General features: G+C 48.2%; 1 protein-coding gene across 5 annotated transcripts in view; it reads right to left on the bottom strand.

The window, feature by feature from the left end:
• Positions 1-12,992, bottom strand: part of Adgrd1 (adhesion G protein-coupled receptor D1) — a 118,747-nt gene that overhangs the window by 82,130 nt on the left and 23,625 nt on the right. For all 5 annotated transcript variants that reach the window (XM_038345416.1, XM_038345413.1, XM_038345415.1 and 2 more), the window contains 4 exons: positions 8,471-8,650; positions 3,855-4,109; positions 1,332-1,387; positions 111-266 (listed from right to left, as the gene is read on the bottom strand). In XM_038345416.1, coding sequence (XP_038201344.1) covers positions 111-266; positions 1,332-1,387; positions 3,855-4,109; positions 8,471-8,650 — 647 coding nt within the window. The remainder of the gene's footprint in view (positions 1-110; positions 267-1,331; positions 1,388-3,854; positions 4,110-8,470; positions 8,651-12,992) is intronic.

The raw sequence follows: 12,992 nt of genomic DNA, 5'->3' as shown, positions 1-12,992 counted from the left end.
CTTAACTGCTGAGTCATCTAACCATGGCTCTAGATCTTTCTAACGCTCTAATCCATGTTCCAGCCGTGTATCAGCCCAAACCCACCAGTCAAAGGCACCAGGACCCTGACCTGTGTGAGGTTCAACGCAGTTTCCTCCGAAAGGGATTTATTGGGTAAGCTGAGAGACACGTTCTGAAGGTACCGCAGCACAGATCCAGGTCTCTGGAAGCATTTCCTCTCCTCCGTCAGGTTGGTGATGATTGGGTGGTAGGCATCTGTGGGCATCTGAAAAACAGTGGCCACATGACTTCTTCATGCCAGGAACTGAAACCAGGGCATTCTATAGACACTCAAGGTGACCTCTGGCTCTAGTCCCATCAGGAAAGTACTAAGACTAGTCCCACACACAGATGCATAGGACAGTATCCCACCCTCACAGCCACCTTGTAAAACAAGGTAAAGCTGTTTGAAAGATGAAATTAGCCACAGAGGGCCATACAGAGTCAATGAATGGTAAATAAGGAGCTGAACCCAAGTGGACTAACCTGGTTCTCAAAGTCCCTGAGAAAGGGGCATTCTTTAGACACAAAAACTGTTTTGAAGTGGCCACATTTTATACGAATCAACCCATTCCTCTGATATCAGAAAAGGCAAGAAGAAATGGATCTCAACTGCCCAGGAAACCATTTCATGGGACACTGTCTCCCCAGAATTTCCTTTCTTCCTAGCATTCCAGGGAACAGGAATCAAGGGGATCATTTTTCCGATCACTCTGGGCACCAAGCATTACCCCGAAGCTGGCGTCCCTCCCTCTATTAGTTCATTCTAGGCACAACTCTGGCCTTGCTGGAGCACTGCTCAAGTCAACAAACAACGAGGGTGGGGTTATCATTTGAATGTGAGGTGCCATTCAAAGAGCCTTCTATGCTAAAGCTTTGGTCTCTGGTCAGTGACACTATTAAGAGGTGATTGGGTCATGGCAGGGTTGCTAACTTCATCAGCAGATTAAAACCATGGGTGAGTTTGTGTGTTGAAGAATGGGTTATAGAGGTGGGGCCTGGATGGAGAAAGGAGGATATACATTATCCTCAGACTCTCATTCTCTTCCCACCCCACCTCTCTTCCCTCTCCCACCCTACCCCTGCTTCCTAGCTGCTCTAGAACATGGAGGAAGCACCTACCCCCCACTTGGCTTTCTATCCTGTTTCTGCCCTGTCTATGACCCTCAGCAATGCACCTAGCACACTATGAACTGAAAACCCTTCTCCCTTGGGTTGTCTTCTCAGACTTTTTGTCCCAGCTATGAAATGTGACTCCCACACAGGGCAAAAGAAAAAGGTCCCAGCTCACCACAGAGTGTGCCGTGGGCATTGCCAGCGGTGTTGAAGACAATAGAGCATGTTTACCTGAAAGAAAAAAAAAAAAAAACAGTGCTTCGGTGGGGGCTAAATTATCCTTTGTCATCCCCGGGGGGGGGCTGTCCTTACCCAGAATTTACCAGCTTGAGGTGTCCTACAGAGGCCTGGGATGTTTTGAGTATGGATGTTGCTGGGAAGATAAAGGGCTCATAAATCAGCCTAAAAGGTAGATTATATGGATTTTCCCAGCAGAAATTATTTTTCCATTTATATTGTAAATTGCTTCTGAACACCGTTCATGCAAGCCATCACATAAAAGGATGGTTTTATGCAAGGTCTCACAAATTTCAGACAAAGGCAGAATGAGGAATAGGCTTCAGGGGCACCCGGACTCATTATAGATAAAACACAGGGTTTTTAATCACTGGGTGCTACGGTTTGAATCAGAAGCATCTCCCACGCTCGAACATTTTGGTACCCAGCTGGTGGCACTCTTTTTGGAAGGCTCTTGACACTCTGGAGAAACCGGGGCCACAAGGGACAGGTCTCTGAGGGAGTATTTATCCCTGCCCCACTTCCGTTGCTTTCTCTCTGCTTCCTGCTACACTGTCATGTGAGTCAATGTCCTCCTTGGCCATGATGTCCCACTCAAATGTATGCAGCCCAGTGGCCACCTGCTGAACCCTCCGACATCATGAGCTCATACAAATCAATGCTACTTAAGTAAGTACTTTTGTTCAGGTACATAAAGAAACTGATATGCTAGGCTAAGATGCCACCCCAAAAGTGGTGGAGGAGACAGAACTTTTGCGGTAAGGAGCCTAGTTACACTCTCTACCGACGAGTCATTCCCCCGTGATGAGATGTCCAAGGTCAAAGACAAAGCCCCCCACTTGTTTTCTGTCTATGCTTCACCAACTGTTTCTGACTCTATTGTTTCCTGATGAGGACACACACTTCACTTCATACTTGACCTCATTTTCGGGAACTGTCTCGAGGTTGCTTTGGGTGACCTGAGGAAATGACATCATCACCCTGGCTGGCTTGAGAGTGATGGGCCCCTTGGGACTGGGTGGGGCGAGGTGGCTGACGATGTACAGCTGGACCCCAAAAGCACTTTGTTCTCCAAGATAGAGTGATACTTGTTGCTCAGGCGCCAAGAAGTGACGGGGCAGCCACGCCATGTGTTCATGACAGGCCATTGTCAACTCTTGTTGACTCGTGTGCAGCCAAGAGATCAAGGCGATGGGAACGGAGGCTTCCCTGCATACCGTGGGAGTGGCCATGTGAGATTGAGATGATAAGCGTGACTCCATCATCCCCAGGGTCTGGCTCAGACCTGGTGTGACTCCTGCCAGGGGGTCGGTCGTCTGGCAAGACGCATGCCGAGATTTCACAGATGCGCGCACTTCGAGATCTCGCGATCTGCACTTGACCCTCTCTGACTCTGCATGGGAGCTGCTCCCCACTGGAGCAGCAGACTCTGGGAACCTTGATGGGAAAGCAGATGCCAACACTCCGTCTTTCTACGAGTCCGTAAGTGATGGGGTTTGTATGGAATATCTAGAACAGCTGAACCTCAGAAAGATGGCATAGATCCGTGGCTGCGGAAGGCAGTGACAACTTAACAGACATGAATGTCCCTTAAGGACAGTGAAATATCTGAAGATGATATAGAGACTGTGTTCGCACCCCGTGAATTTGCTAAACACCACCAAACTCTTTAACCTTTTGCCATTACTTTTTTATTGTGTGTGTGCACACAGAAGCAGAAGTCAGCCTCAGTATCATCCCTAAGGATCTGTCTGTCTATCTTTTTTAAAACTCGGACCTGGGGCTCACTGGTGATTCTAGGCTGGCTGGAAAGTGAGTCTAAGAGACCCTCCTACCTCTGCCTCCCCTGTGCAGGGATTAGAAGCACACACCACCACACCCTGCTTTTTAAATATAGGTCCTGGGATTTAGGTTCTCATACTTGAGAGGCAAGCACTTTACTGACTGAGCTATCACTCTTGTCTTATTTTTTTAAAACTGCTCGCTTTAAATGGTTACACAGATGTCACATGCAATTTATCAAAGCTTTTTGAAAGTCCCATGGCAAAGTGAAGAACTGAACCGTGTCCACCTGCCAACAGGCCCCTGCTTAAAGCAATCACCTGTAGTTGAGCAAGGAGAAGGTATCCTGGGGCCTTAAGGACCCCACAGAGGATGTGCACACAGGAGGCATGTGTTCAGGGCCTGAATATTTGCCACCCAAACCTCTGTAATCAGCCTTTGTATACCCCATGGAGCCTGCGAGGATCCGAGAAATATTCATGTCGGCGTGTCTCCTGTGAACTGTTTGCTCATTTATCTTGGGGAACAGGTGTTCAGAAACATGACTATACTTATAAGGTTCATTATGACACCTCTCACATCTGCCATGGCGAGAACCTGAGAGCCGAAGGGTGGCAAGGATGCTGAGCATCTCTAGGCGCAGACCCCAGATCCACCCCCAGCCTTCCCGCGCACTGACCGACGGCAGCTGTGAAGTACATGTTGATCTCATCAGGAGTCAGTGCACGTTCCCAGATGATGAACTCATCGAAAGCTCCGTTCTCATAACGCTTGGTCTGGTCCTGCTCAGACCCTATGACCAGGTTGACATGGGGATCCCCATAGGTGTGAGACACTTTGCCGCTCGGGTCTGAGGTGCTCAGAGTCCCATTGACATAGACTTTTAGGCCCTCCTTGGGCTTCCACGTGAACAGGACATGAGTCCAGTAAGGACCTGGAAGAGAGTGAAGATGCAGCCTTAGCATAGGGGATGAGTTCGACGTAAGCTTACGTTCCTAAGCACATCCCTCTTTCATACAATGCTTGGTCACCCTTTATTATGTTAACACCAGAGTCACAGAGTTAAACACCTTCAACCAAAGGTAATAAAAGAATTGTTTAAAAGGCGAGATTTAAGCACCAACTAATCGGAATATAATCATAGTTGAAAATCTCAGTTTGGTCAGAAACAAGACAAGGACATGCTCCTGTCAAAACTCCCTAATATTACAGTAAGCAGGGAAAGAGGCACATGGGTTGGGAAGAACAGAATAAAGATACTTAAAACACTGCGAGATTCTCTTCTGCAATTCAATAGCACAGGTCTCAAGCATGAACTTCGCAGGTCGTAATGTTGTTTTACAGTACCCAGAGGTTGGACTTGCTTGGATCAGTAAGCAAAGACACGTGGTGGTAGGGAGACAAACGGATAGATCAGAGGGACAGAACAGACGGCCCAAATATAGAGCAATACAGACACCATCTGCTGATACCTGATAGGAACAAAGCCAAATGGAGCAGACAAAGCCACAGCGGAACAAATACACTCTCTGCAACCAAGGATTCTGGGGGAAACAGAGGGCCATATGCAAAAGTAACAGTAAATGGATAAGGACCTCATCCCTAGGCCCCAAACTAATCCAAAGCGGGTGGTAGATGGAAATACCAAACACAGATATGCACAGCTTCCAGAATATAAAAAGGGGATCTATAATGACCCCGGGCTTGATTCTGACTTTCGTTTTGAAAAGTTTGTTTGTTTTACTTTATGCATATGAGTGTTGTTTTGCTTATGGTTACCGTTGCCATGGTGAAACACCACAGTCAAAGCCAGTTTGGGAGGAAAGGGTTTAGTGGCTTATGCTTCCACATCACAGTTCATTATCAAAGAAAGTCAAGGCAGAGTGTTTGAGGGAGGGGGAAGGAGGAGGGAAGGAGATGGAAATTTTTAAATATAAAAAAAAAATAAACCATGAGAAAAAAAGAAAAAAAAAAAAAAAAAGAAAGTCAAGGCAGAAACTCAAGGCAGGATTCTGCAGGCAGGAACCACGGAGGCAGAGGCCATGGAAGACACTGTTTACCGCCTTGCTCCTCATGGCTTGCTCAGCCTGCTTTCTTATAGAGCCCAGGACCACCAGCCCAGGGATGGCATCACCCACAATAGGTTGGGTCCTTTCCTATCCATCACTAATTAAGAAAATGCCCTACAGGCTTGCGTAGAGCCAGATCTTATGGAGGCATTTTCTCAATTGAGGTTCCCTCCTCTCTGATGATTCTATCAAGTTGACATAAAACTAGCTCGTACAGGTGCCTTGCCTGCATGTGTGTCGTGCACCACATGCATGCAGTGCCCATGGGAGTCAGAGAGGGTGTCAAAGGCACTGGAACTGAACTTAGAGGCAGTCGTGAGCTATCATGTGGGTGCTAGGAATCGAACCCAGGTCCTCCGGAAGAGCGGCAAGTACTCCCCAGCCCCTTGATACTGCTTTTTATCATCAAAAGCATGATTCAGAACAGAAAACCTGAAAAGCTGGTCTTTATTAAAACAGAAAACTTCTGCACCATGGAAGAACTTGTCAACAGAACAAGTGGAAAGGCCAGCCACTACTGGGGGAAGTGTCTGCGAGGACACTGTCAGACAAAATGCACGGAGTCCTCAAAACTCATAGCAAGCAAGTGAATAGCCCACTTAAAGAGGTAAAAGGTCAGAGCCTGGGACAGATTCCTCCCCAACATACAGAATGTATGACACCAGGGTTGGACCCTGACTGTCCTAAAACTAAGCACACACTGGTGTGGTTCGTCACTGGAGGGCAGTGCTGGGATGGGGTGCTACTGGGGAAACGTTGGTCATGTGCAGAGGTGGGGAGCCCCTGGGAGCCCTTTGTTCCTCATTCTCAACTTTGGTTTAAGTTTTTTAAATGCTGGGGAAATTGTTTTGAGAACAATAGTACGGTCACGCCAGACAAGTGTCCACACACCTGGTCTGCGGAACCAGGGAAGAGATAGGAGTTGAGACCTAGTTCCACTGAGGACAGGCCTGTGTGCTGACTGGACTGTATAAGGAGGTGGCTCCTGGGAGGAACCCTCATCCCTCCTGTCAATAAAAAAATAAAGTCTCCATTGTCTTTTATTTCCAGGGGAAGTTGGAAGATCTGAATCCGAACATAAAATCATAACTGCTGGTCAGAGCTCATTCAAAACGTCATTGAAAATCTAAGCAGTCACAGGGCTGGGGCCCCCAAACCACCCAAGGGCCTGACCTGACGTAGAATATATGACATTAACCAAAATGGGGTGACATAATAGCTATGGCCAGCCTCCTGGCTCTGTCATCAACCTCATTAGGAAGTCTCTTGGTCCCTCCTCTCGTCAATGGGAAGACGAGTCCACAAAGCGCCTGGTCTGTTTTGCACACCTTGCCGTGAGATATCCTCCTGGGGTTGACAAAGAAGGAACAGGGCAGCCCCGCTAAAAGACACACAGTGCCCCTGCCCGTTGGTCACCGGAAGGAACAGGGCAGCCCCGCTAAAAGACACACAGTGCCCCTGCCCATTGGTCACCGGAAGGAACAGGGCAGCCCCGCTAAAGGATACACAGTGCCCCTGCCCGTTGGTCACCGTGGACGGCCAGTGATTCCGTCAGGGCTTCCTGTTGGGGATTGCGCAACACTTTAGTAATTTTGATGCTCTGAAGAACACTTGGATCCTAAGCAGGGCCAAAGCATTCTTGCACTTGACTTTGAAAGTGAGAATAACAAAGCCCTCCAGTGAAGAAATGAGGAGCAGATGACGAGAGGGTGTTTACAAGTCTCTCGGCATCCCTGGGTGGGAAAACAGCACATGTTCGGTTTCAAAGAACCTGCTAGATGCCTGATGCCGTGCCACAGGCCTAAGGCCCATGGACGGGGAGGAGGGGGATGAGGTGTTACCTAGGAAACCTTAACCACAAGAGGTCCTCAGTGAGAGCCATCTCAGAGGTTCAGAAGGAGCCTCGTGAAGCAGGAAGGCGAAAGTGTTTCAAGCCTGGAGAGTGGGAGAGCATTCAGAAATTCAACGCCTTCCCTGGCTGCTGCTTTTCCCCCAGCTTACGGGGGAGTTATGAATTCAGTTTAAGCATGTCCAGCACCCACAGGGCAAACCAAGTCTCCCAGGATTCTGCAGCCCACTGTTCAAGGCTCCTCCGATCCATCAATTGTCTGTCTCCCTGGGAAATAATAACTGTCGCTCTTCAAATGTTACAAATGAAGAAACCAAAGCACCAAGTGATGTATTATGATACCAGGTACATAAAGCTGTACGGCAGATTTAGGACCTGGCCTGACTGCTTAACAGTTAAGCTGTGCTACCTCCTCCAAATGGACCAGAAGTGGACCCTGAGCTACATCAAAGGCTCTGCTTGCTTCTAAGGCAGTGCTTCTCAACCTTCCTAATGCTGCGAGTCTTTGATACAGCTCCACACATTACGGTGACCCCCTAACCATAAAATTATTTTCATTGCTACTTCATAGCTGTAATTTTGCTACTGTTATGAATCGCAAAGTCAATATTTGGCATGCAACCCCCAAAGGACTGAGAACTGCTGTTCTAAAGGCTTCATAGGTTGCGACACCCTCCTTCCCACCTCCCACCTCCAACCTGGCTGGTTTCTGTCCAGGTCCTCCATGCATGCCACATGAAAATGCTGGTCACCTTCCTCCTCCAGTATCTTATGCTATCCTCAGTGGCCCTGGTTTCAGGTGTCCAGCGTCCAGCACAGCTAATGAGCTCCGCAGCGCAGACCATCAGAGCTTCTCCATCTTCTGAAGCTATGGCCCTTGGCACTCTAGTCCCCTCCCACTGGCTCTAAAGGCACATCCTCAACCAAGACCACCCGGTACCCCAGCTTCTCATCCTGCCTTACTGCCTGCTGCTCCCTGATTAGCAGTCTGTCTTCCCCAGAACTTTTTATACTTCTGTGAGCATCTTCAAAACCACAATCACTGAACAGCATGGGGACAGAAAGATTTAGCGCCAGTCTGTCTTTGCCTCACAGCTTCTGTCCCTGCCGACGACTCGGTATAGGCCATGTCACTTCCATTATGCAGAAAGCCAGCCTCACAAGGGCACGGGGCAGCAGCAATTACACAGAGAACTCACAGTCAGGTTATAATTTGGGCTTTGACCTTGGCATGAGGTCACCTCCTGGCAGGTGCCCTCCTTGTTCTCCTGGGACCTTCCCAAGCTGCTGGCAGGAAGGACCCATGTTCTGCAAAGACTCCTTCAGTGTTCTGTCATCACTGAGGGGCACAGAGGCTCCAGTGGGTACTCCACTCACCCGGAGGGTTGAAGGTGGCCTTCCATGTCATGGAATTGTCGCGCGTGTACAGCTCCACAGAGCCCTTTCCTCCGCTAGAGCAGATTTTGAAGCCATCAGAGATGACCTGTCCCCCATAAGCATAGGCAGCTGGTCGAGGGTGCTCTCCTTGAGTCTTCCAGAAAAACGAAAACGTCACTCCTGAAGAGAGAAGCAAGCATTCATCAGCTGGTGCTATAACAGCATCAAATGCCACAGCAATATCTGGTCAAGGCCAGGTACCTTCCCAAGGGTGTGACCTGAGCCGCCATCCCCTTTCAAACACTGAGAAGCCTTGCTGCCATTCCCAGGGCACGGAAGAGGAAACTGAGGCCAGTGGGTTAGTGATTGATGGAGGTCGGATACAGACCCGTGCTGGCTGACTCAGAGTATGCAAATGTGAACCCCTTCACCCCAGTCTCCACACCACCTACTTCCCCAGATCCTGACAATGATTTTACAGAGGAAGGAAACTGTTTCGTTCATTCTGGTTACACACAGCATCTTTTAAAAGATTTACTGCCTCCGGAATGTCCTCCCACATCCCTAAATACACTTTTACACTGTCGTTTTTATGTCTGCCTGGCGTCACATCCTAAACAAGCCCCTGTTTCTGAGTCATATGGTTTCCTTCAAAGTTTTGAAGGAACACTCCAAACAGAACTTGAAGCTAATTTTTTTTGACATATCTCAAATTGTATATATTTCAGAACATCTTCCCCATTGGGTGTTCTTGTAAAAAGGGGAGCTGAGTTTTCCAGGTTCATAACGCCTTGGCTGCTGACTGCCTGGGGGTGAAGGTGTGAGGCAGGTGGAGATAAAGAGCAGCTACCATGTTTTGGAAATCCCCAGTATGGGTATGTGTGATGGCTAGTTTTAATTATCAGTTTGACACAACCTAAAATCTCCTGGGGAAGGAGTCTCAAGTAGAGGATTGTCTCCATCAGGTTGGTCTGTGGGCGTGCCAGGGAGGGATTATCTTGATTGCTTTAATTGGTGTGAGAAGATCCAGCCAACTGTGGGCAACACCATTCCCTAGGTTTGGGTCCTGGACTGTATGAGTAGAGAAAGCTAGCTGAGAACAACACATGCATATATTTATTGTCTCTCTGCTATTGACCGTGAATGGGATGTGATGCTTTATAAGTTCCTTCTGCTTTGACTTCCCTACAGTGATGAATTATAACTTGGAATGTTCGGACTAAAAGAAAAGGAACTTTCTCTCCTAAGTTGTATTTTGTCAGAGTACTTTATCCTAGTAAGTTCAGAGCCCAGATCCCATGCAGGGTGAGGGTGGCACCCCACATGGACTATGTGGTGAGGGTGGCACCTTACGTGGATTATGTGATCTTTGCTACAAACATCACTGTGAATGAGCCAGGTCACAGTAGGTGTGGCCTCTTTGTCTGTAGCTGCAGAGAGAATGTAGCTGACCAGCCAGGCTGTGGATGGCCGAGAGTGTCTGGCATGCACACAGGCAGGTCTGAGCCCACCTTCCCTCAGGCCCATTGAGGCACAGACCTGGCGGGACCTCCCCCATTGGTTACAGATGTCCCTGGGGTTATGCTGTAGCTTTCTTGTTTCCCATAACCTGCGCCCACTTCCCTTATTAGACACGTACGCTGTATGTATGTGCTTGCTCATACGTGTGGGTGCTAAGCTGGCCACGTGCTGGACTCTGTGTGTGGATGATAGAAATAAAACAACTGGCTCCTCCCACCTGGCCAGGGATGTGAGAGGCGTCAGTGACTCTGGCTGATCTCCCCACAGGGCTAATCATAATACGCTATGGATCAGGGTACAAATCGGGAGGAGGGAAAGAAGTGTGGGGACATTTGTCCTGGCCTTATTAATAGAAATGGCACCGAATCACTTTAGCTGTTATCAACAAATTGAGGTCATTCACAGAGGCTTCCAAGACACCTATCTCTTATATGTAAATTAGTGTCTCATTGCCAGCCATCTTTGCTGCAAGGGCTTATGGGTTGGTCTGTCAGAGTCTTGTGAAGGACATATGACAATAGTGCTGGCTTGGAATTCCTCCATTTTGTTTTTTTAGCCAAGAGTAATCTAAAGATTTTGGATATGCCCCCCAAGAAAGATGAACAAGCGACAAGCACTGGGGATGAACAGACTTTGAATCGCCCTGCTCAGGTCCGTCTTCACCATACGGGTGTTGGTGAGACACACAGTACCCACAGAGTACATAATCATCTGTGTGGATCAAAAATGAAAAAGCAAGACTCGAGATATGGCTCAGCGGTGAAGGCATCTGCCAGGCAAGTGTGACTTCTGGAAAACAGATCTCTATAAACCCACATAAAGGCATGGCCGTGGCAGCCTGGCTAGAGTTCTGGCCTCTGAAGGCTGAAACAAACTCCCCAGAGCAAGGTGACTAACAAGACAAACCCTATCTATAAACATATCTGGTTTTGATTAAGCGACCTTGCCTCAGTAAATAAAGTGGAAGAGCATTTGAAGAAGATTCCTGACACCAACCTTGGGCCTCCACATGCCCGCACACATACACGTAAACAAGCATACATACATGTAAACACGCATACACACATACACATGAAAAATGACAAAATAAATAAAAGCCAGTCAAGCATGGTGGTACAGGTCTGTTTCTCAGGTCCTTGGAAGGCTGAGGCAGGAGGATCATAAATAAGCTCAAGGCTAGCCTGGGCTACATAGTGAGTTCAAGACAATCCTACTAGGCAACTTAGTGAGATCTTGTCTCCCAATAAAAGAGAGAGGGGGGATCAATGATAGAGCACTTGTCTAATGTGCCAACCGTGGAATTATGTGCATTCATATTTATATATAATATATATCATATATAGATATATGAATAGACAGATAGATGATAGGCAGACAGACACATAGATAGATGAAGGATTTTTGGCTGCTGCTTCTTCTTTTTTTTGTAGCCCTGGCAAACCTGGAACTTACTATATAGGCAAGGCTGACCTCAGGCCCATAGACTCACAGATATCCACCTGTCTCTGACTCCCAAGTACTAGAATTAAAGGTGTGTGTCACCATACCTGGCTTAAAACTATGTTTTGTTGATTTTTTAAGAACCTCCAAACACTAGGAAGTTCCCATTCCTCTCGGGAGCTCTGGGAGCTCTGGGTGGAATCCGGATCTAAGGGGCATCCCTGGGCTGCTGAGGAAAGTAGTCCTGGGAGATCTCCAACACCAGGAAAGGATGCTGGTGAGAAGCAGCGCAGAGGCTGTGGGTGCAGGTCCAGGCCACCCTGGCTGTGAAGGAGGGGACTTAGATGACTCCCTCCTTCCTTCCTCCACCAGGCTCCCCCTCCCCCACCCACCTCTGCCATACTCAGAAACAACCAGTTCCACATGGAAATGAACAAGACGCATTGTGGAATTTCTGATGTGAAAAGTATCTCGTGTAGCACTTGTGCAAGTCATTTCTCCCCACCCACCCCCAAAATGCTGCTGTTTAAAAAAAAAATCCTTTCACTCAACTCAAAACACAAAATGATGCCGTCTCTGCCAAATGTGCCTCTTCCCCGGGAAGAGAAATAAAAATAAAAAATTCAATACGGTGTTAGGTAATAAGAATAAAAATTAAAAATTCAACATAGTGTTGGACGGGGACAAGGGAAAGTGGGTCGTGAACTCTGCCGGCGAAGCCGCTCATTTTAGCTCAGCCAACCTGCAAAATAATGACTCTTGTCTGCAGAAGCCCTCATTGAAATATCAGTCGGCGTCTCCACGGACTGGAAAGATTCGCAATGTGCCCACAAGAGCACCTGCCAAAGGCGCGGATCATCAACACAGAGAAGGAAGTCCGAAGGGGAAAGAAATAAGCACAGCACATCAGCACATTGGTTCCATAGTTTGCTCTGGTTAGGATCAGTAAATCCTAATCTCTCCACGGCCCCTTGTCAGGGATGTACCGAGTTAGACAGAAATACCAATGAGGCGTCCAGGCCGGCTGTGCCTGCTCAGTAAATGCACCATGAGTACGGCCTTGTGCAGAACTCAGAGAACTAGCGGCAGTCCAGGCAGAATCTCGCACACACACCGTGACAGAGACCAGGAAGGAGATGTGGCGGTATTCCACCATCAATCACCACGTCCTATGGAAGAGTTACCACACAGGGGCAGAAAGTCTGAGGCAGAGGCTCTTGCCAAGCAAAAGCAGTGTGGAGCAGAGTCCCGGGTCCGCAGGCAGATCCCTAGATCTGCAGGGAGGCCCTCCGGACTCTCAGCTTCCCCACATGGGTGCTCCATGGGCTGAAGGAGCACAGACAGACTGCTGCCTGAGGCTGATGCTCTGGGTACCATGTGTGTCTCAGTTAGTAGAACGCTGGCCTAGCATGAAGGCCAGCAAACTCATGCACGAAGCTTTGAGTTTGAGCTCCAGCAAACTCATAGACGAAGCCCTGAGTTTGAGCTCCAGCATTACATAAAGCCATGTGTGAAGCGCATCCTTATAATTCTTATCTTGAAAGAAAGCAAAGTGAAAAGA

This window comes from Arvicola amphibius, chromosome 10 (assembly GCF_903992535.2).
Source record: "Arvicola amphibius chromosome 10, mArvAmp1.2, whole genome shotgun sequence".
Classification (NCBI taxonomy): domain Eukaryota; kingdom Metazoa; phylum Chordata; class Mammalia; order Rodentia; family Cricetidae; genus Arvicola; species Arvicola amphibius.
This window is presented reverse-complemented; position numbering and strand designations above follow the sequence as displayed.